Here is a 25,646-nt window from a genome sequence, read left to right on the forward strand (position 1 = left end):
TTCACACCTCAGCTGCTAGAAGAGGGCCTCATCCTCCCTGATTGAACTAACCTTGTTATCTCTAGCCTGCTTCTTGCTTGCATATATATATACCTGTCCCTGGAAATGTCCACTACATGCATCCGACCAAGTGGGTATTCACCCACGAAAGCTCATGCTCCAAAACGTCTGTTAGTCTATAAGGTGCCACAGGACTCTTTGCTGAATTCCTGTAGTCAATTTGAACCATCTTTCCTAAATTGAAAGGAGAGTTAGTAAACCAGTCTTTAAAGCACTAGGTTTTACAAGCGATAAACATCTGGTGTATCAGTTCAAGTCTCTTATTTTTCATAGTATAAAAGCTATTTGCAGAATTTGCAGAATAATGTTGCATAGCGTAAACAAAAAACTAAACTATAATTTAAATGTGAGAGGTAGCCCTTGATGGATGCCAGATTGTGCTTAGCCCTGCAAGGAGATGGAGTGGGCACAAGCATTAATGGAGTCTAGCATTACCATAAAACTTTGCAAAGGAGCAAAGCCAGAATGGGGCCATGAACATGTCCCTCCTCTCTATAATAGCAATCGGAGCTATGCCAGTATAGGCACGCGAGAAGGTGGCATTAAAGCCACCAAGTTTTCTTGTGATTTTAGCACCTTCTGATAAAGGCTGCTCCCAAATCTCAATTTACTTTTACAAATCAAATGCTTTCACACCATTATATATCTCCTACTGTTAACTCTTAAAAGTAGCCTTTCAAAGTTCAATCCAGCCTATTAGTTTTTTTATGTCAAAATCTGTTTCTTCTTGTCTACTGTTTCTTTTCAAAGACTTTACAAGTATCTCATGGCAATCATTGCAAAAATGCCAGACTGACATGGCGCTTAACAAAGTGATCTACTGAGGATTCATCAGAGTAAAATTGTCTAAACTGTATAAATTAAGAAATGCACTGATGTGTCTCTCTTTACTCATAAAATAAAATGTTATCTTCAGATGCAGAAACCATTTTAAAAGCTTCTGCATCTAGACAATAAAGCATTCAGAAATGCACAGCATAACCTTTTACAACATCTTACAGTACTAATCACATAGAAAGGATAAATACATTAGTGTCACACTAGTGTCAAGCCCATTAACCTTATTTAGACAAACCTCAAAAGCATAGCTGCCAAGTCCCCTCAAATGAATAAGTAAGCTTTTGTTAGAAGGCCATTAGATTCCTCCATGGGGAACACTGTGGGTTTGCTCTCCTTTCTATATTTACATCATTATAAATGAAAGCAAAATTCCCCTCAGCATTTCAAAATGAGGTTTTATTAATAGTGGGACATATTCAGTTCTCATTTACACCAGTGTAAACCCAATAAAACTCAGCTGGTTCCACTGAATGGAGAGGGATTATTAGCTCTTGGTTTTACATGCAATTCTTTTATATAACAGTGTGCAATAATATTTGCCTTTTTATTATATTTCATACTGCAAATTAATATTTCATGTTGTAAGAAACTATGGTGGATGCATGACACCATGATCATCTGAGATGATCAAACCTAGAACATTCAGCACTAGAAGCACAAGGATGCAACTGCACAACCTATCACCTGAGCTAAAGGAATAACTCCATTAGCTATCAATAAGCAGCAGGCTGTTATAGTCACTGGTGCCAGTCACTAAGGAGACACATGATCACACACACACTAAGCCAGTGCATTACACTACCATCCTAAATAGTCTTCTGCATTGCTATGCCATTTGTTCAGCATGCTTCCATTTTTTATTATTGATTAGTAGTGTTCTTCTCTAACATCCAGATCCAAGGAAGCACTTAAGAAAATGAACTTTAAGCATGCATTTAAAGTTCAGCAGGTGTTTAAGTGCCCTTCCTGAATAGAGATGTTTTCCTGAATTGGGGCCTACATTTTAACTTTGCATCTTACTATATTAATATTATATTTTTATTAATTGCCCAGTACTCTAAATGTTCTCCAGGTCTATTTGAATTTTCTGCTGTTATCTAACTCCAATTTTAGTACCATCTGCAAATCCTTATTGATGCATTGCTCATTTCATTTTGACATTAGACACTACCAGTCCCAGTATAAGGAGTGTTTAGTCTGCAAAAACCTACAGTACTTCTGTACAAACAAGTTAGTTTGTACAATATACAAGGTCCTATTTAGAGAGTTTCTAATGGCTGAATTTTTCCATTCCCTCTTTGAGTCTTAATCTTCATAAGAATTTATTTTATATAGTTGAGATCCTTATGTCCAGCCATTTATAGTAGCTTTCAAACACTCACATTTATTGATAGCTTACCAAAGAAAAACAGAACAGTTGAGATGCCAACAGAAAGAGCGTTTAATGTAGAAAACTCAGGAATTGCTCATTAGTGGTAAAACATGAAGGTATGAAAGATAGTGCATGCAAGTGTCACCCACCAGCTGAAACACTACAGTGGTCAAAGGATTTAGGGGAGCTAATGATATATATGAAATGGTACTTTAGTACATCATCACAGTAAATGAGCAACTTGCAAGTGGGCTATACTTCTGAATCCTCACAGTGCTTTGCTGAATCATTCTTTCTAGCAACTAACTTATTTCTTTTTAAATAACATGTGTCCCTGCTGAAGGATATATTGCAAAAGCACTCCTAAGTGTGATCACTTTAGATTTAACTGCTTCTGAAATTAATCCATAAACACAACTTCTAGCATCAGGATATGAAATATATCTGTTTGGATCATTACTCTACTAAAACTTTAAAACAACATTTAACTTAGGTATGAGTTGTACAAACCCAATTTAAACAAATTAGGAAAGAAATTCTAATCATATATGGCAGTGGAGTTGAGGACATACAATTTATTACCTCTTAGGAGGCTGCCTTGAAATTTATGGTCTTGCAGGGATTTTTGTTAAATATTTGATACACAGGTTAGATGCAAAATGTTTGTATTTTACAAATCCTTTGCATACTATTCAGTATCCATAAAAATAATTACCTATGAAATATTAGTTCTTCTAGGACTAACAGATAACACAATGTAAGGGTCATATTCACTTTAGAATCTAAACTTATCTACTTGAAATTCTTTCCTATGATTAACATGTAGATATTCAAAACCCTATCACATCTCCTAATTACACATTCTTAATTACTTCTCTCTTAATGGTTGCATAGCTATACTTAACAATGCAATGTAAAGTTTTTGTGTTTTTTTTAAATGATGATTTAATTAAATATAACCAACACCAGTCCAAACTTGCTTTGTCATCCTTTTTATCTTGGATAACATGAGCTAATGAGAATTACCAACTATAACAAATGTTTAATTCTGATTTAGTAATATTTGTCTAGCTCCATTTTATTTAAATGTTTTAATAAGAATGTAACTGCTTGAAAGTTAAGAGAGTAAATAAAATTTTCTTTTTATAGGGTACAGACATGTTGCTAAAATTGTGTGTCTTATGAAAGCCTATGAAAAAGCATTAAAAATGAACTGCTAATTAACTAGATCCAAATCCTGCAGTCCTTATTTATCAATAAAGCAAGTTTTGGCCTGTAACACATTCACTACTGGCCAGTACTAAGGCGATATAGTACATGCATGTTTTTGCAACACAAGTAGCAGAAAAACAAACCAGAAAACTAAAACCAGATATATACCTTCTCATACAATCCAGTGCCCGGATAAAGAAGTCCTTATGCAGTTGATGTTCATCTCTCAAGATTGAGCACTGTTCTAGTGTCACCGACATGGACGTCCTGTCTTTGGCACTTTTGCAACAGGTGAAACGGATTCCATTTAGCTTGCGGCAAATCTATAAAACAGACAAATGAAATTATTCTTGTTGTGCATCCTATCCACTGTAAAGGATAGCATAAAATGAACTCACATATTTTATAGTTATAGAGAATTTACACTGAGGCTTAACTTTTTTTTTTCAGTTAAAACTAACTCAACTCAAATGGAATTCAATCATTATGCTTCTGCCATGTGATCCTAAGAAGTTTAGTCAATGATCATCAGACAAACTGGAAAAGGAGCAAATAAAGAAAACTATTTTCTTTTAATGTCACATGTACTACTGTAATTAATGTTCACCTATACTTCCAAACACCAAATTAACATTAGAAGTATTTCAGATAAGCTTCATTTCTAAGAAGGAAATTCATTCTGGTCTGAAGGACATACACAAGGTCCTCTGCACCATTTAACCTCCACGGTGGGGTTGCACTGAGGAGGCTCTTAGAACTGACCCACAGGACTTGTCCAGAAAGATGTATCATGTTAGAAAATGTATTAACAAACATGTTTTAACTAACACAATGTTACATATGCTTTTGTTCTTTGTGTAGGCAGGGACAAGTCATATTTAAAAATGTGTTAGCTGGTCATGATTAATCCTAGGGTCCATTCCTAAGGTTAACAATGACTCACTAATGCACTTTTATCAACATGACTGTTGATTTTCTTCTTAGTGTAGACAACATGTTTCACATGCTAGTTAAAACGTGTTAATGAACACAATGTCTAATGATGTATTTTCCCAATGCAGACAAGGCCACAGAGGAGTTTTTATAACCCGTGTATGTTGTGGAGAGGGTGCTTGTGCCAGACCTTCGCAGACTGGTACAGATAGTGGCAATGGGGCCCTGAGGAGGGACCATGGAATCCATATTTATTAGATATGTCTGTGTAAACAGTACAGGCGAGGTTGCAGCCTCTATTTTAGCCAATTTCATCATCTTAAAAACCAGATCTTAAAGCCCTTCATTAGCACAGCAGGTCTATAAATATCTGCCATCTTGGGAAAAATGAGGCAGCTATGTAATGGATTTTAGCAGGGCAATGTGTGCCCTCAGACACTGTGGCTGGCAAGTGATTGCAGCTGGTCAGTGTTTGAGATTACGGAGCATTTTTGAAATATTGAAGGCTACAATAATAAGTACATAACTCCAGCACATTTAATGCAACAATCCTCTGGCCTCGTGCCTTCAGCCATTTGAAGTGTGTATTAAAAGCCTCATAAAACCAATTTGGAGTGTCTTAGGATTCCTTTTTTGTTGTATATTTCATTTTTAAGTCTTGTTTTCTGTTTGATTGCTATTAACCGTAATGTGTATAGTACTATTAGTTGTGTGCCACTTTTTACAACCGGTTACGTGTCAGACAAGGAAAAGGATCCCTGGTCAAAGTAGCTGAATATAGATGAAAGACCTGAGAGGATACAATTAGCATACAAATATATTTTGTGAAGGGCAGCACAGACTGACTTGGAGGTCACAGAAGCACCATCTAATACTTTCAGGTTTATTTTTTGAAGTAAAATTAGAAATTGAATGTGGCTCAACAATCAGGGGTGCTGCTACTGAACGTGACACTGACCAGGCTGCGCTTTTAAGCATGTGTATTCCTGACCCTTCCGTTATCAATTTTGCATCGGTGCCCTGGGCTGTGTCAGTTTTTGTTTAAAATTTTTCTGTAGGATCATTAAAGAGATTCTGATTAAGCTTTTTAAATTAAAATACGAAACTGCAAAGAGGCCAGGATTTGACAGAACAGGTGTAGAAGGGGAAGGGATTTGAAATAGAACAGGTCTAGGGAAAGGGCTAAGGAAGATTTAATAAATAAAAAAAACCACCAAGCCCTACAAAATGTATATTGTCCTTACTCTTAAGTATGAATAACTGTAGTCATTGAAATGACTAAACTTACCAATTACCAACCTGTGGAATCCGAGATACTGTAGTATTTCTTTATATTCAGAAGAGGAAGTAATTGTGGTGGAATGGATTTCCATTATTGGTAAAAGTTACAAGGAAAAAAGGCTTTTACTGTCTTTTCCCATTCTCTGTGATGTCCACCTATTTCATTTATAGTTCAGGTGTATGAATGCTTAATATATGAATGAAGTGATATGGTGAGGAGATACCGGGTACCTAGGATTTTGATGGTAATGGTAATGGTTTTCAGGATTCTGACCCTGTATTGAAACCATACTTATAAAGCCATTCATAGTTTTCAACCTTCAAAGTGTCTAAGGTATACACAATGAAAATATGTGAAAAAGACTGAAATATGGAACATATTTCTTGTCATGACAAAAACTGACAAATTATCCTGGTTTCTAATTCTAACACTTGTTTAAGGATGATTTCTTCCTCTGTGAATTAAGAAAACCAATTTTTAAAAACAGAAATCCAGAGGAAAAATTCCACCATGTGAAAATGTAACAAGCTCCCAACATTAGCAGTACCAAAGGATCATCAGTAGAATATGAACCCTTGACCTTCAAATACAGACCTCTACCACTTGAACTAAATGAGCAATTATTAACCTCTAAGTGGACCAGCCAATACGAGAGGATATGAGCCACACAACTATTTACTACTAGACAGCAGTTGAAGGAGACTCTTATATTACCTTAGCGTTTTATATTGTCACCCATCACTGTAGTATCTGAGCATCGCCCACGTAAAATCAATAGCGAAGTTCATAGTGGCTTTTTGGCTTTCTTCCCTTTTGGGGTTGAAACCTATGCTTTATTGCAGGGGGGTGGGTTAGGTTGGATGATTTATTTTTGTTAGGGATGTCAAGCAATTAAAAACATTAATCGTGATTAATCGCGCTGTTAAACAATAAAAATACCATCTATTTAAATATTTTTGGATGTTTTCTGTATTTTCAAATATATTAATTACAATTACAACACAGCACTCACCTTATATTTATTTTTATTACAAATATTTGCACTGTAAAAAACAAAAGATATAACATTTTTCAATTCACCTTATACAGTAAAACCTCACTTAACATTGTAGTTGTGTTCCTGAAAAATGCAAATTTAAGTGAAATGATGTTAAACGAATCCAATTTTCCCATAAGATTTAATGTAAATGCAGGGGGTTAGGTTCCAAGGAAATTTTTTGGGGGCAGACAAAAGGCATTATATACTGTAGAGTAGTGTACTGTGGTGGGGAGGTGCCCCTGGCTTACCACTGGGGCTCAGGGCTGGGGGTCCAGGGTCTGGAAGGGAGTTAGGGTGCGGAAGGGTGCTCAGGGTTGGGTTCAGGGTCTAGGAGGGAGTTAGGCTGCGAGAGGGCACTCAGGGTGGGCGTGCGGGAGGAGGATCAGGGCTGGGGCAGGCAGGAGATGCAGAACACTTACCTGGGGCAGATACTGTTTGGTGCAGGGGGTGTGCAGGTGGCTCTGTGCAGCACAGCACTGCCCCCCCATGGCCGCAATTCTGAGAGCTGCCCCTCCCTCCCTGGCAGGCAGGGCCACCCGAAACGCAGGGGCTTTAGGGGCTGCAGGGTCCTGGGCTGAGGGGGCCCCGGACGCCTGCTCTCACTTTCAGATGATATTATAAACAAGAAGTGGGCAGCATTATTGCCTGCAAATGTAAACAGACTTATTTGTCTGAGCGATTGGCTGAACAAGAAGTAGGACTGAGTGGACTTGTAGACTCTAAAGTTTTATTTTTGATTGTAGTTATGTAACAAAACCCTCACATTTGTAAGTTGTACTTTCACAATAAAGAGTTTGCACTACAGTATTTGTATGAGGTGTAATGAAAAATACTATTTATTTTGTTTCATTTTTACAGTGCAAATATTTGTAATAAAAATAAATATAAAGTGAGCACTGTACACTTTGTATTCTGCATTGTAATTGAAGGCAATATATTTGAAAATGTAGAAAACATCCAAAAATACTTAATAAATTTCACTTGGTATTCTATTGTTTAAGAGTGCGATTAATCACGATTATTTTTTTTAATTGTGATTAATTTTTTTGAGTTAATCGCGTGAGTTAACAGCCCTAATTTTTTATATTTGGGGAGGAGATGGGAAGATAGAATGTCAGTGTTGTGAATGTCATTCTTGCTTTGGTGGAAATGCTTTTTTTGGGGGGGGGAGGAAGTAAAGTGTTAGCGTAGTTAATGCTGTAAAAGCAGTTAGGAAAATTAATCTCTTTGCACTACTCTTTTGAAGTCTATGAGTCATAGCAAATGTTTGAAGTTCATGAGTCATCAGGAAAGCTAAAATGATGGATTGTCAATAAAGGGTGGGAAGGATTAAATCCCAAATGTGTGCTCATAAAGTATAAATACAGAGCTGGCTAGTGAGAGAGCCAGTTTTGGGCCGAGGGGGATCCCAGGCAGAGCAAAGGAATGAATAAACACAGGGGAGTTTGTCTTGCGTGGAAGATGAGCAGTGAGGGAAGCAGGCTGATCTATTATTTATAAGAAGACTACATTAAATCCAACCAGTTAAGTTACACAAATTTTTAAAAAAATCTTAGTTTCTAATTTAAGGATAAAACCTAGGTCAACCTAAAACCTTGTCGTAGAGTAAATCCTCAGTACAGCTAACTTCAAAGAAAATATCTGCTCAATGCACACCAGCAGTAAAAAAAAAAAAAAGCAGCATGTTTGAATGCATATAGAATAAGATACAAACTATTCAGACTAAAATATATAAATACATGGTTTCTCTTCACTTTGAATACTGTGCTCAGTTTTGCTCACCTCATCTCCCAAAAAATATTGCACAAACAGAACAGAGAAGGCATACAAATTATTAGAGGCTTGGAAAGTCTTTCAGATGAAAAGAGACTGAAAAAATTAGGACTGTGTTTAGGTTAAATAGGAGATCGAGACATATAAAACAACAAACAGTATAGGGAAAATAAATCAAATGCTCTTATTAACCCTCTCTCACAATATAAGATCAAGGGGACATCTGGTGAAATGGAAAGAGGATATATTTAAAATTGATAAAAGGAAATACTTTTTACACAACACAATTAATGGAACTCACAGACATAATGGAATTCAGTGACACAAGATATCACTGAATCCAAGACCTTAACAGGATTCTAAAAGGGATTAGACATTTCTATGGATACTGAGAATATCCACGGTTATATTAGGATAAGAGATAAAATCTCTCACACTTCAGGACCTAAGCCAATTGCTAACTGGGGTTAGGAAGAAAATTCCACTATAAGCAGGTTATTTCATAATTGTGCATTATTGGGGTTCTTGCACTTTCCTCTGAAGCATCTGGGTTTAGCCAATGTTGGAGAAAGGATACTGCAGTAGACAGACCTCTAGTCTTATCCATTGTAATTATTTCTATGTTCATATATAAGTGAGAGCATAGTCTGGCTTCATGGGAAACACATAAGTGTATCTGAGGGCAGAATTTGGCTTTCACCCACCACTCACACAGTGATCACGTTTATATTGGCAGTATCTGCCAACATTTGCCATGCAATGGTCTCAGAGATAACTAGTTTCCTCTGCCCCCAATATTTAGAATAAGAAATGTCTGTGGTAACAGTTGGCAAATGTAGACTTTAAATGTACATTAAATATAGTCCCATTATAATGAGCAATAATATATTTACTGCAATAATCTAATAAATTATTTACAGCAAGAAATTGTGACTTCCCAATACAACAATGCTAACATACTATGGTATAAACATCAAGAGCCCCAGACTTGCCAATTCCAGGGGGTTAATTTAAAATAGGGTAGTATAAGGGCTATATATTTTAGTGAAGGCCAAATTTTAGGTGGTTGTAAAGCAGCAAAACACTTTTTTTCCTCTATGAAAATATTTTAAAGATTCACTGAATGGATGACAAAAGAAACCTCTGGAGACATGATGTGAAAATAAATCCTGACCTGCTCTTGGTAGATTATTTTAGAGTCCCATGCTGATTTATCTTTTATTTCTTCTGAGAGTAATGTTGTATGATAATTGCAGAATTCCTATATGAAAAAGGCTTACCTTTTTACACAGAGTTGATTTACATTGTAATACATATTGTTACATTTGTTACCTTACTACAAAATAGCATCAGCAATATATAAAACGGCAACAATTTTATTACTAAAAAGAGTCTTTGTGTGTCATCGAAATCTTGTTGTTTCCACCGTTAATGAAAGGTAAAATGTCTTTGCCGTGTATAGTTTGTGTATTTGAAAATATACAGAAAGGGCTTGCATTTAGACTACTGTGTGTGCTAAAGGCCAAATTTTCTCCTGGTGTGAACTTCCATAGCTCCATTGAAATCCATGGCATTGTGCCTGTTTACACAAGCAGAGAATCTGGATCCAAACTTTACATTGCCAAGTTACAAATTACACCCCTTTGGATACCAATACTAAGCACCCTGATTTCAAAAATCTACACAGTGTGAGGTCAAATCCTGCAAGAGAACCCTCTTGACAGCAACCTTGGAGCTATACTCCATGGCCAGCCAACCATGCACCCTCCCTCAGAGATGTGTTACATATAAGGAAATTATGTTGGTGGTAGGGCTGTTCTCCTCCTTGACAGTCATACATGGCAGTCTCTCCCTAAATGGGAGAAGGGGGACTGAGCAACCCCCAACCTACATAGCTGGCTGACAGCTATAAAAATGAGTTATCATTTGGGAAAGACAGGGCCTTTTGAAACAGAGGCTCCATCTCCATCCTCTCCTCAACAGGCAACTGAAGGTAGAGAGAACACTGTGGACTTTTAGTCCCTTAGAACTGTTTTTTTCAAGGAAAATCTTTTTGAGACCCCGCTGCTTCACGAGGCCCCCCTCTCTTGTATACAGATTGCTAACAGACCTGACACCAGTAACAGCTAGAATAGAGAGGAAACAGTTTGGACCATTGGGTATTACACAGAGGGGAGCAGCAATAAGAAACTATCTTTAGAGCAGAGGTGGACAAACTATGGCCCGCAGGCCACATCTGGCCTGTGGGACCGTCCTGCCCAGCCCCTGAGCTCCCGGCTGGGGAGGCTAGCCCCCGGCCCCTCCCCCGCAGCCTCAGCACGCTGCGCCGCCAGCACTCTGGCCTGCCACTCCTGCCAGGCAGCGTGGGTGGCGTGGCTGGCTCCAGCCGGGCAGTGGGGCTGCAAGCTCCTGCTGCTCTGAGCAGCATGGTAAGGGGGTGGGGAGCAGGGGGTTGGATAAGGGGTAGGAGGTGTCAGGGGACAGGGAACGGTGGGGGGTTGGATAGGCGTGGGAGTCCTGGGGGTACTGTCAGGGGGCAGGGGTGTGGATAGGGGTTGGGGCAGTCAGGGCACAGGGAGCAGGGGGCAGTTGGATGGGGCAGAGGTTCTGGGGGGGTGTCAGGGGACAGGGAATGGCGGGGGGTTAGATAGGCATGGGAGTCCTGGGGGACCTGTCTGGGGGAGGGGGTGTGGACATGGGTTGGGACAATCAGGGGATGGGGAGCAGGGAGGGATAGATAGGGGGTGTGGTCCTGGGAGGCAGTTAGGGGAAGGGGTCCCAGGAGGTGGCAGTCAGGTGACAAGGAGCAGGGGAGGTTGGATGGTTCTGGGGAGGGGGGTTCTGAGGAGGGTGGGAAGTGGGAAGGGACGGATAGGGGGCACAGCCTTCCCTATCCAGCCCTCCATACAGTTTTGCAACGTCAATGTGTCCCTCAGGCCAAAAAGTTTGCCTACCCCTGCTTTATAGGAAGAAAAGGCTTCTCCCTGATTTAACTCCCCAAATACTGGGCAGAGTTTGGTGGGGATATCACCTGGAAGGAAGAAAATTGGAGACATCATACCAGTATTTGGTTATTTCAGCATGAGGCATGGAGATTCTGGGAAGCATATTCAGGACCGAGGAAGTCTGCGAGGAGGCTCAGTAAGGTTGAGGAGCAGGCTCAGTACAGGCAGAATGTTTGCTTTTTTTTTAAATAAAAGCACCAAGCCTGTATCAAACTCTATGGAGCATAATTCGGACTGCAAATAGTGATTTCAGATAGCTTTTAACTCATTGAAATCTGAACAGATTTTCACAGGGACAGCAAAGGACTCCAGGACCCGGTCTGACCTCAGGACAAGCCACCTTCCAAATTTCATGTCCCTGCTGCAAGAGCTCTTCAAAAAATATGCATGTTTTATTTATTTATGAATTTCTTTTTATCATTAGAAGATGGTTTTTTTTGTTTGAATTACTTTTTTGCTTTGTATTTCCTTAGTTTGTATTTCTTCAAATACCATATCTAGTTGATTGGTGTTTTAATCACTGCCGTTGGAAGGCCTAACTGCCTTGGTGACAGTAGCTATGGGAATGACATACGTGTAATTTACATGAAGATGATTTGTAGAGTGCCTATAGCAGTAGCAGCTAGTTATTCATTTACAAATTAAAGTACCTTCATTACATAAAACTATGAACAATAGAGTTTGTGTACAGAAATATTCAACTGGAGCTAAACCAAGTAATTATGTTTTGCAACCGGCCCCGAGGCTTGTTAGACTCTAGAGAATAAAAGTAAGACACCGTACTTATAAAAACTGAAATTTGGTATGCAACAATAATGGATTTATTTTAAATTTAGAAAAAAGATTCACTGTAAAAACAGTAACTAGATACTGAGGGGAGTATCTTACATGATTTAACATCCCTACAGGCATGTATTATTAACCAAGGCCCTGATACTGTAACATATAGCACATGGACAGGCCCGTGTTTACACAAAGCTCTAGTGATTTCAACAGGGCTCTGCACGGGTGCAGGAATCTGCCCAGGCAGAGCCAGGTGTAGGACTGGTTCCCAGAAGTGCATAACCGACTGCGTCTTATTAAGTCCCATGAACTGTTCTTTGTAAGTTTCACCATAAGCAGCTGTCTCAGATGTATACTACTTCCACGTGGAAAGCTGCAGAAAACTCGGATAGCTCTCTTGCAGTGCAGGAGGTGTGCAGGTGGACCACTTTTTTTTGAACCGTGACCTGTGGAGGAGCCTTTACTAATGATGATACAATCATAAAAATGTAGAGCTGGAAGGGACCTTGAAAGATCATCAAGTCCAGGACCCTGCACTGAGACAGGTCCAAGTAAACCTACACTGTTCCTGACAGGTGTTTGTCCAATCTGTTCTTATAACCCTCCAGTAGTGGGGATTCTACAACTTCCATTGGAAGCCTACTCCAGAATTTAACTACACTTATAGTTCGAAAATTTTTCCTACTATCTAACCTAAATATCCCTTGCTGCAGATTAAGCCCATTACTTCTTGTCCTACCTTCAGTGAACACGGGGAACAATTGATCACCTTCCTCTTTATAACAGCCCTTAATATATCTGAAGACTTATCAGGTCCCCCCCCCATCTTCTTTTCTCAAGACTAAACAAATCCAGCTTTTTTAACCTTTCCTCATAGGTGAGGTTTTCTAAACATTTTAGCATTTTTTATTCTCTCCAGTAGTCGATCTGAGTCCTCATCAGTGCTGAGGAGAGCATGACAATTGCCTCCCATGTCTTACCTATGACATTCCTGTTAATACACCTTAGAAAGATAAGCCTTTTTCATCATATTGTTGACTCGTATTCAATTTGTGATCCACTATAACCCCAGATCCTTTTCAGAAGAACTACCACCTAGCCAGTTACTTTGTAGTTGTTCATTTGCATGCGTCTCTATTGAATTTCATCTTGTTGATTTCAGACCAATTCCCTAATTTGTCAAGGTCATTTTGAATTCTAATCCTGTTCTCCAAAGTGCTTGCAACCCCTCCCAGCGTGATGTCATCTGCAAATTTTATGAGCATACTGTCCATTATACAAGTCATTAATGAAAAATTGAATAGTACTGGACGCATGACAGATCCCTGTGTGACCCCACTGGATATGCCATGCCAGTTTGATAACGAACCTTTGATAACTACTTTTTTAATAAGTTTTGCACCCACCTTATAATAATTTTATCTAGACCACATTTCCCTAGTTTGCTTATGAGAATGTCATGTGAGACTGTCAAGCGTCTTGCTAAAATCAAAATATATAAAGTCTATTACCTCCCTTCTATCCACTAGACCAGTAATCCCTGCCAAACAAGGAAATTAGATTTGGCATGATTTGTTTTTGACAAATACATGCTGGCTATTCCTTATAACCCTACTATCCCCTAGGTACTTACAAACTGATTATTTAATAATTTGTTCCAGTATCTTTCCAGGTATCTATAATTCCCTGGGTCCAATCTGTTCCCCTTTTTAAAGATAGGTACTATGATTGTCCTCCTCCAGTCCTCTGGGACCTCACCCTTCCTCCATGAGTTCTCTGTGCCATGAATCTGTGATGAGCTAGATGATCTACATAATGAAAAATGTTAAGAATCAAGAAGCAGAGGATTCAGGTATTGGGAGGGGAGACGGATCCATGAGAGGGTCACTTTTTTACAATAGCTCAGCAGATGAAAATGATAGAAAACCACTGGTCTAGAAATATGTAGGTACTTCTATGACCCAAATCACTGCATTTTCTCAGTGCATCCTTAAAAATTCTCTTGCAGCTCTCATATCAACAAGTAATGGGAAATTAGTACATCATATATGAAAGTATTTGGAACAAAGCAGCTTACCGTTGCAGCCACCCACATGATTTCTACATTCTTTCTTTTTTTAGCCTGGATATTTTGATGGAGATTTTCTAGTAATCTCTTTAGGTCATTCTGTTCTTGAAAATTTGGTAGGCCTGAAAAGAAATAAACAGTTAGTGATAATGGTTATGCTGACTTAAAGATTTCCTCACTATAGAAAAACTCCAACCTTTAGGGTATGTCTCCACTACCAGCCGGATTAGCAGGCAGCAATCGATCCTGCACGGATCGACTTATCGCATCTAGACACGACACGATAAATGGATACCCGAGCACTCTCCCGTCGACTCCTGTACTCCAGCTTGGTGAGAGGCGCAGGCAGAGTCAACGGGGGAGTGGCAGCAGTTGACTCACCACGATGAAGACACCACGGTAAGTTGATCTAAGTGCAACTTAGATCGATCTCCCCCTACTGTAGATCAGACCTTAGAGTCTCATTTTGAATTCAGGAAGATTTTGATAGAAAGTAGCAACTAACTATTTAATGAATAAAAAAAAATATTTTCCCTGTAAACAGAGGGCTTCACTTTCTCTAGGTCATATTCTGAGAGCTGCTGAAAGTCCTCAACTTCCATCTTACCAACTACTCAGCACCTTGAAGGATTTGGCCTTAGTTCTAGATTCTAGTTGTCAGTTTAAAATAGAACATAGAAAGGCTCTGGAAGTGAATGGAGAACTGTCTGAGAGGGTCTGGTTGTGTATTCCTTGCATATCCAGATTTCCCACTGAAGACAAGTCAATGGGAAATATAAGTGACTAAGCAATCCAGGACTAGACATTTTAATTTATTCTAGGGCTTCATGGGCACAGACATAGCACATTACTTTTTTCCATGTTACCTCTTTCCAAATTAGTAGTGAAAATTATTAGAGACAAGTGCAGTCAATTTTTCTGGATTACTTCTTACAGACATGAACTAAAAGTGATTTATCAACTGTTAACATTTTTAAAAACATAACAATATCTTAAACCCACAGTAAGTGGTATGAAAACAATTCTATCCAGGTGCCTTTCTTTCCTTCAAATTGGCAAATTGAGTAATTTTGCCTCAGTAAAACCAGGCAGAGGGATCCCCCCACTACTAAAACCAAATCCTTCTGAAATAGAGAGATCCAAGATTTACTTCCAGATCAGAGAGTGAAAACTAAAAAGAATATTACAATGCAGATCAAATAGCCATTCCCCTAACCTGATCACAGGCAGAATGATATCTGTTTGATCTACAGACTTTTATTTTCTATCTCTAATGAAGGTGATAGTTTCTCTCACTCATGATATGTAGTTGAGAAGTACACCTCTACCCCGATATAACGCTGTCCTCGGGAGCCAAAAAATCTTACCGCATTATATTGAACTTGCTTTGATCCGCTGGAGTGCGCAGCCCCCTCCTCCCTCCCCCCCCGAGCACTGCTTTACCATGTTATATCCGAATTCGTGTTATATCAGGTCACGTTATATCGGGGTAGAGGTGTAATTTTAAAAATACATAAAAAGAAATATGTTAAAAAGCTCTCTGCATTGCCCGACCCACATACAATATTGCACTACAAAAAGAACACAGAAGAAATAATAGAGAACACTTTAAAAGCTGGCTTTGTAATTCATTTTTGTAATTGTTTTATTGAAGATTATCTTATCTGCCTATGTAAATATATATTATCTTATCTGCACATTGTGTCTACTTTTGAAAAAACACACAGCATACTGTGGCAGAACTCTGACCTTGCTCCTGTGGGTCCTGCACTTCTAGGCGGTTTATGCTTAGCCTCAGTGGCTCACTGTGACCCTCCACGCAGCCCTTCTCTCTAGAGCCAGGGTTACAGTCTACTGAGCCCTTTTCATCATAGGCTGCAAGGAGGTTGGTGAGAGAACTCCCACAGTTTCTGCTCAGCCTCCTGTCCTGACAGGGACCTGACTTCCCCTTCCAGGAGATGCTCCCGTAGTGGTGGGTTGGGGGGAACCCGGGCCCACCCTCTACTCCGGGTTCCAGCCCAGGGACCCTAATGGTAGCAGTTGTTGGCAGCCAACCTTTCACTGCCAGAGTTGCTACATTTCCCTGGGCCACTTCCCCACAGCTCTCCTGCTTCTCCCTTCTTCACCCTTACCTTAGGGCTCCTTTAACGATGTTTTAGGGTGTCTTCAGTAACCAGCCCTTCAGCCACACTTCCTCTCCTCTGGCTCCCTGACTCCCCTGCCGGACTGGAGTGAGCCCTTTTTATAGTATCAGCAGGGCCTTAATTAGAGTCAGGTGGTCACATTAACTTAATGGCCTCACCTGACTCTTTACAGCTTAATTAGAGTCAGGTGTTCTCATTAGCCTGGAGCAGCCCCTGCTCTGGTCAGTCAGGGAACAGAAAACTGTTAATCCAGTGGCCAGTATATCTGCCTTCTGCTATTCTGCTGTACCCAACTGGCCTGGGTCTATCACAATCACAATACATACAGTGAATATGCAGAAAGGAGTTTATAGATATTTTGAAACTTTATCATATTATCATTAAGAAAATATATAAGTGCAGCATAATATGGTCTTTCCCAAATACATCCTAGCAAATCCTTAATTTTGGACATACATGCATTTTACCATGGGTACAGGAATATTCTTTTAATAAACTGTATTGCTAAAATAACTCATGCCTTGGATGTGAATCCTTAAATCATATAACAGTATTAAACTGTCAAATTATTTTTGTGGATTATAAAGAAATATGTCCTAGAATTACTGTATCCTATCAAAGGGGTTGTACTTTGGAGAATGCATGCTCTGCACACATAATATGGCACCAAAGCAGAGGTTCTTGATTTTCATATGGCTCCAGAGTGCTTTGCATGCAGCTCTCTTCTCAGGGTGGTGCATATCATCCCACAGCATCCTGACATGGGTGTGGCTATTGCCCACATATCAAAGTGGCAATTTAAAACAACAGAGGCATAGCTTAATCTACATTTATGCTAGTAGCCTCTTAGGGTGAGTCGTGAACAATCATTCTCACCATATATTGTTACCTTTGGGTATGTTTTATTAAATTTACTTTTCAATAAGTATGCTACATTTTCATATCCTTCATATGTTCAGCTCTTCTGGGATATTGTAAAAGTGGTACTGTATTTTGGCTGAATCGAGAGGGTTATATAGAACTTTATTTGTATGCATTTTCAGTAGGAAACTATCCCAAAACAGTTCACTATTATGTATGGTTTAATAGGAGTAGAGAGTCAAAGGGAATGAGAAATGAAGATGAATGCGCAAGTGAAAACTGTTTTCATCTGTGGTTTGAAAGAAGATGGAAAGTCAATGAAGCAAAGAGGTACAGAATAGCTGCTCCAGATGGCAAGAACTATGGAGGAAGAAGTTTGCTAACGAAAGGTGGTGAGACGGTAGAGAGGCACACAGAGGAGGCCAGATGAGCAGAGAGTGGGGACAAGAGAGAGACTAATAATGTGCGCTATAGTAGCTACGTAGAAAAGTTATTTCTTTTTCTTTTTAAAAAGAAGTTTGAAAGGAATCCAGAAATGAAAGGGCCATCAGCTTGGTAAAAATGTTTATGTCCAGTTACGAATTCCATTTGGTTTTAAGAATATTGCAACTGTCATTGTAAATTAGACTATCCACTTTGTAGCAGGAACTTGGCACACAGGAAGAAAACTCAGCCTGGAAAGGTCTGACAAATCAAGGGACAATCAGTAGAGAATGGCTTTCACCTGCTTGAACAATGGGTTCCTGCCAGCAGGGCCTTTGCCTTTGAATGGGCTCTCACTTCACAGAAACCTGTTTCAGGGAAAAGGGGGTGGGTATCCGTGGTGAGCATGCCTTAGTGGCCCAGTGGTAGGAACAGTGATCAGTTACAACTCAGTCCCAGGATGACTAGCAGCAGGTAGGATTCAGTGCTCAGATCCTCTCACAGCAGAGTGCTATCTCTTCAGACAGCAGGACTGGGCCAGGCCGTGACTGTGTAATGTGGGTCTTTGTACAGCATGTTTGAAATGGTGGAGTCTGAAGAGCTGGGATTTTTGGAGGCCACAGGGAAATCCAATAGTGAAGACAAGAGGTGAATTAGTAGTACAACAGGCTGGGACGCAAATCAATGGCATACCTGGGCAATTTTGCAGAGGTGGAGATGGGCAGATCTGCACATAAATGAGGTGTGGAAGAATAGATAATGGTCAATAGTAAGCTCCACTTAGTCAAGAGAGGGATGTCTGTCTGCAAGACATTTAACCGAAGGCTGTTGAAATGAAGCTGAACATTTACTTTGGGTTTATCTTCATGGTGAGTTGCATCACAGCAAGACAGGATGTGAATCTACAGTGCATCAGCTTGTGATGCAGTAACTCACCATGTGGACACTGCTACAGTGCAGCGAAAGCCCTAGAGTGCAGCTGAGCACTTGCACCTTAAAGCGTACTAAGCTAAAGCTCACAAAGTGTGCAGTAAAAGTGCTCATACAGGGAGTAACTGCAGTGTAGCTAGTGTGCTGTAAATTCACACCTTATCTTGCTGCGCACTAACTTCCCTTTATAGACAAGCCTCAAGTCAAGAGAGCAGAGAGGGTGGATGGAGGTGAGCTATTAAAGATGTTGAATGATATATATACAGTTGAGTATCAGCATTATGGTACACATAGTTAAAAGGTGGAGAGAAAATAACAGAGAAGGAAGAAGGTAAATAAAAAAAGACTAGAAGAAGAACAAGAACAAGAACAAAACATTATGAATCTCCATAGAGCAAGGGCTCTTGGCTCACCAGAAATGGAGAAACCGCAATAAAACAAGTACATCAGCAGACATGTGCAGTGAGGCTAGATAAGCATAGTTCTTGAAGGGAACCAGAGATGCCTGCATAGATCTGGAGGTGGTCCAGGAAGATGGAGTGGCACAGTGTCAATTACTATGGTAAGATCAAGGAGACTGAAAAGACAGCATCAACAGTAAAAACGAGGTGAAAGGAGGAAGACACATGGGAGAACAGTTACAAATTATTACCAGAATGAGTCCCAGAATGAAACAGCTGACAGTAGCATTTTATAAATAGCAGATGGAGTAGAGGTAGATTTGGGGGGATTGTTGACATGGGTAAAGGAGGAAGAAGTTGTTGACAGTGATAGAATATGCATGGAAGATAGGAATCAGGGGAGTAATGGTTGGTGTGAGATAACCATTGCACATTATGCACATCACAGGGTAGCCCAGAATAATACTGCAAGAGCTCCAATCTTTAATAAGTAATGTAAGATGAAGAATAAAAAAGAAGGAAAAACTTTCCAGAACATAAGTCTCTGTTGTGGAGATTAATAACTGTAAGACCAGAAAACAGAGAAAAAGATTGAAGATTTTCTATCCCTTTTAAATTACTAACATGGCATATAAACAAACACTCAGGGTCAGCCTCACAGGTGGGTACCCAGGTGATGAAAACTAGGGGTTGCCATTTGCATGAAAATTTTTCTTTTAGTTATTTAGGTCCAATGGAGGTAGTAGGTGATCTGTTTTAGCAATGTGTGTGTGTGTGCACGCACGCTCACACACATACACACTAATCTGAAGGACTACTTAATAGAAATTAGGAGTTATGGTGTCGGAGGTAAAGTCACTTCATGCAGCCATTTGAAAAGCTGAGTTTCTCAGCCTGTCACCTATTTAGGTTATTGCTGCATGCAAGTAGTGAGTAAATTCATTAGCAAGAGACTACTCTTCAGCTAATGCAACAATTCTGGCAGCTTCAGGCAAGAGAGGCTCTCTTGCATAGTACTTAAGTTTCCACTCATTTGCAGATTAAAGAGATGTCTATTTCAAACACCAAAGTCAGAAAGCAGCAGCAAAAGAAGAAAATAATTTTCTGATTATCTCTCAAGGTGAAAAAAAAAAAAAGACTAACCTGAACACCACTAATTCCAGTGGCTGTTAAAGATTCTGGCAAGAAAAAAATCTACTAGCCTATGCAGAGTATAATTATGTTGTGAATGCAAAGTGTGCACTTGATAACATTCATCACATGAACCCACAAAGCTCTGACTCAAACCTGTCAAAAAACAGTGAGAAAATAACCATAAGCAGCAGTAATGATGATGGTGAAAAATGCTGCTAAGCACTGAAAGTCACCTGTTGTGAATAACTTTCATTTAAAAAAAATAAACCAGCTTGTCTGTCTGTTTATATTGCTGTTGTCATCTCATCATAAGTGAGACAGAAGAATATATTAGCTAGTTATAAAATAGCAGGTATTATACAAAAATAACTGTATACTGCTGGGAAGCTCAGATTGAACATATTAGTCAACCTGTGTAGGATTATTAGTGTACTTTCTATTCAGTATCATGACCTCTACAGAAGAAATAAATGGTGGTGTCATGTAGTATGAAGGTTTATTGGCATGAATTTGGGATGTCTCTAGTACTCCTGAATAGCAAATATCAGAGGGGTAACCGTGTTAGTCTGGATCTGTAAAAGCAGCAAAGAGTCCTGTGGCACGTTATAGACTAACAGACGTAATGGAACATGAGCTTTCGTGGGTGAATACCCACTTTGTCGGATGCATGAATAGCAAAGGCCCTTTGAGTTATGCTAATCAACCCAAACATGTAACAATTTACATTTATTCTATTATGCTAGCACTCACAATGTGCTAAGCATGGTCCACATATGCAGGAAGACACAATCCCAGTCCTGAAGAGCTCACAGACTAAAAGATAAGCAATAGACCAAGATATTAAATATATTATCACATAAAAAACCCTACCGACTACCTTTCTGACTAGCCATAGTTAGGTGAGCAATTTCATTTTGGCGTCATGGTAGAAGTGAGTCTTGAGAGATTTGAAGCAGGAGATGGTAGTGGCCACATCAGGGAGTATGTTCCATGTCTAAGGGATGGCATGAAAGAAAACATGTAGAGAGTTGTAGGAGAGGCAAGAAGTGGTGTTGTGGGGGAGCTCGACTCCCTGACCTCTAACTAAGAGACTATTAAGGGTATGCTCATTCTTTCAGACCCCATTCTCATGGCCTTCAAAGCCTATAAAGGTTACTCCTTAATCCCTGTGTTGGATTCTTCTCAAGTGCCTGGCAATATGGGCCTTAGGAAGTTTCAACCCATTCCCTAGTGGGTTTCTAGGTCTGTTCCGTAGGTGTCTCTTTGTCAGACTTGTGCTGAGAAGCCTCTGTAAGGTAGTTCCCAGCCTCTTTGGTTGCCACCACTTCTGCCTGAGCTTTGGCCTTTTTTTCCAGGCTGTTGCTAGTCAATTAATTAGCCACAGAGGGGGAATAATTGCTCTGTCATTAGCCTTTTTTGTGGCTGTTGAAGCATAGGGTTCATATACACCATCACAGACATGTGTAGGCTGGCAGAGCATAGGGCAATGTGACAAGAGATGTGAGAAGATAAGTAGAGATAAGCAGATATGTGAAGGCCCTTGAAGATGATGACATGAAGCTTGAACTTTAATGTGGTAAAAAAGTGATAAAACCTTTATATCATACCACATCATACTGTGTTCCAACTGTCTCCTTTTTCAGAAAAAAAGATGTTTTTAAAGAGAGAGAGTTGTAAGAACATGGTTTTGGTACTATTTACTATATCCTTTAATGGAAAGGCAGAACATTTTAATACTGACAACTGTACAGGCTTAGAGAGGAAAACCACAAAAAATAACTTTGTTTAGATTGCAAGCTTCTTGGGGACTGACTCTTATGATTATCTGTTTACCACATTGCTCTGCAATTTATCACATGAATATCACCACCACACATGTGGTATAAATATACATATTAATAATCGTATATATATATATATATATAGCTTAGAAGTTGCTTTTGTTCAGTGGTAATCAAATGAAACAGAGGTCTTCTACACTCAGTGCACGGATAAATAATATAAAGCAACATGATGAATTAGTTCTGTGTCCAGAATGAATAATAAACTCTCCAAATCCAACCATGTTCCCTACAGAGCTGACACCTACCATCATCTCACCCCAATACTCACCCTGCCCCTTAGAAAAAAAGCCAGAGAACACTTCAGCCTTGCAGATTGACTTGAAGGTCAACAGAATAAAATTGACTAACCAGGGCAGAAAGCAAATTCCACTATTCGATGACTCTTCATTGAAATCCCCTTGCCTTCAGCCCCTGGCAGTGAAACCATGTGGGAGTTATACCACCTGCCTCTGACAATCCCAAATGCAGTAAGAGGCAATTTTGGAGTAACTGGGACCCAACCCATTGTATGCCCTATAGTTAAAAATAACATCTTAAATTACTCCGGGACACAAAATAGAAGCAGATCACAGAATAAAGGTGTTATATGCTTCCTGCAAGAAATATTTATTAGCCCAGAGGCTGCTGTAGTCAGCAGCAGAAATTTATAAGGAATAGACACATCATAACAACAATACACACTTACACTTTTCATCTATAGATCTCAAAGCCCTTTACAAAGGTGGATAAACATGGCCACCCACATTTTACAGACGGAAAAAGTGAGACGCAGCGATGGTAAGTGACCTGACCAATCTTGAGATGACAAAAAGTATGGATTATCATGATAAGGTCTGCATCACAAAGAAAAAGAAAAAGCCACACATAAATGACAGATCCTAAACCAAGCCCTGATCGTTGTAACCTAAATCACACTAGATGAGTCAGATGAAATAGAAACCTATTTTAGGATTATATAGACACAAGAAAGAAAAAAAATATTGAGGATGGTTCAAGTGTCTGAAAGTAATGTTTTGAAATTGAGCAAAGAAAAATATAGGGTGAATAGCACTAAAAAAAAACCCAATCTCATAATGATGAGATCTTTAGATTGTGGAATAATTTCCCAAGGATGTGGTGGAAGACCCATTGCTGAAGTTATTTAAAAGTAGATACATTAGACAAAGCACTTGAGAACATAACCCTGCTTTGGCAGGACTAGATGACCTAATGGGTCTTTTCAGTGTTTGAGTTCAACAATTAAAGTAATAAAACAATATTCTATTTACATATAGGGGCTAATCCAATGTCCATTGAAGTCAATGAAACTCTTTCCATTGACTTAATTGGACATTACAATGGGACTCATTGATAGGGTCCACAGCTGCAATTCAGTCATTAGTTTTGTACATCTTGTTAAGTATTCAGAAATGAATAAAAAGTTAAGTGAATAACTGGAGCTAATTGACTCAAACTTCTGACAGGTATCTGTGCATGAATACCATAGGATACCTCTACTTATGTTACTATAAATATTATGTTGTTAAATATGCAAACATTATAATTTACTCCATTGTTACTGTTTCACCTTTCTACTATGACCTGGATCCTGCAACTTGTGCTATGTGGATGGACCCCTACTGACTTCAGTGGTGCCCCATGTAGTCACAGGGGTCCACCTACTTAGAGTAAGTTGCAGGATTGAGGTCTAAACGTAAAGAAGCTGCATACTAACACTTTTAAAGTTTCAGCATTACAATTTGCCATGGTCTATCACCTGTAATTCTTATTAAAATCAGTTTGAATGCTATATTATTAATTTTATACTTACAATCGGGAGGCATTTTTTCAGTAAACAATTTGTAATATTCTTTAAGAAGTTCAAAATTTTCCTGGTTAACACTTTCTTGCAAAGTGGTATCTCCAAACCTAAAACAGCAAAGGACAATGTTGGAAATAAAAATAAAACAAATTCTATAAACAACACACACCCCACTTCACTCCCTTCTCTAAAACCAAGAAACAAAACACATACCTAACTCAGCCTCAGCTATGGCTTCCTTATGCAAATAGAGAACTGTTTTTTCCCCTAATATTTGTTTTAATAGATTTATACAACAGGAAATACAAATTACACCATTAACAAATACTAGTTTAAACCACTCCTGAACATCCTTCCAAAAAACACAAGCTAACAGACAAAAATCCCTGCTTACTTTCATCTCATGACTATTCATTAAGTCCCAAATCCTGCTTCCCTGTAGACAGCCAGAGTAAATGATCTTTGTGCCAGGATTTGCTGTGGAAGTCTGAATGCCAGCCTGCTTTTGTACAGACATCACCAACTTTTACATCTCATTCACTTTTGATGCTAATAATGCCTTTGCTTCAGCGGAAGTCAGCAGCTGAAACTGAACTCAGGCAAGATGGAGGTGATGTCAGCAGGAAAACATTTTGAACACCTAACCACTACCATTGCAGCACCCTCTGCTGAGATTGTCTGCTGCAAATAATCAAGGTTCATATCCTTGGATCCTTCTGGCCTCCTCTCCTTTCTCCTGAACAGTTAGATTCAGCTTTCAGGGATTCCTTCTGCACCAGCAACTAGCCAGTAGGCTATGTCTTTTGCTGTTAGATAGCGGCCTAACCACTGTGACCCCCATCTTTGTGACCTCCAGGCCAGATTACTGTGACTGCATTTAGGTGACGCTAAAGTGCACACACTTTAAAAAGGCTTCAGTTGTTCTACTATGCAGCAGCTCATTTTTTCAGCAACAGAGGTTGCTGGGAATGTATCACCCAAATGCTCACTAGTCTGGCTCCTCACAGGACACCTGGTCAAATTCAGGATGCCACTGGAAACCTGCTGCTGTCACTTGACACCACCTCAGACTTTGGGTAACTATATTTTGGGTAACTAGAGTATTGCTAATTTTGAAGTGTTCTTTGTATTCAATAAAAAACATGGATTTTTGGGTGAAAGCACTCTTGTGTAAAACAATCATTTCTCAGACGGAGGTGCTATGTCCCCTCACTGATTTATCTCCTGACACTGCCCGGAAAACAGAGACTAGTTACCATAGCTCTGAGTTCAAAGTAAATAATGTCACATGGTTGTTCCACAGCCACTGTTGCATCCACTGGCTGCAGTAGCTTCAGCCACTACTGTGCCCTATTTAATCTATTTATCATAGAAATATTTCTGAAGTGTACATCACCACAATATCTAGGTGCTGTGAAGGAGAGGGGGGTAATCTTACATAGGTAGTTTGGCTAGCCTAGCTACATTGTCATGGATAAATTACCATGCCATCACCCTTCCTCTCCACCTTTGCACTGTCCACATCTGTCACAGTTGAACTGTACTATGGAAGATGCGTGCGTGAATGCAGATGCACATGCAGAATTTGGGTCTAAATTCTTTAGCTGTTGTGTGATACAGTGTGGGAAAAAGATGATCTATGTACATAACTCCTAAATGTAATCCTGTATTTTAACACTGTCATGATTTCTGTATGTTATATGCATGATTTCTTATAATGCAACCAAAGTAGATATTAACT

General features: G+C 39.4%; 1 protein-coding gene across 1 annotated transcript in view; it reads right to left on the reverse strand.

The window, feature by feature from the left end:
• The window catches only part of INPP4B (inositol polyphosphate-4-phosphatase type II B), a 516,678-nt gene that overhangs the window by 49,632 nt on the left and 441,400 nt on the right, over positions 1-25,646 (reverse strand). The window contains exons 24-26 of the mRNA XM_045019298.1: positions 23,915-24,012; positions 14,377-14,489; positions 3,653-3,807 (exon numbers count right to left, since the gene is read on the reverse strand). Of these exons, the coding sequence (XP_044875233.1) occupies positions 3,653-3,807; positions 14,377-14,489; positions 23,915-24,012 (366 nt within the window). The remainder of the gene's footprint in view (positions 1-3,652; positions 3,808-14,376; positions 14,490-23,914; positions 24,013-25,646) is intronic.

This window comes from Mauremys mutica, chromosome 5 (genome assembly GCF_020497125.1).
Source record: "Mauremys mutica isolate MM-2020 ecotype Southern chromosome 5, ASM2049712v1, whole genome shotgun sequence".
Lineage (NCBI taxonomy): Eukaryota > Metazoa > Chordata > Testudines > Geoemydidae > Mauremys > Mauremys mutica.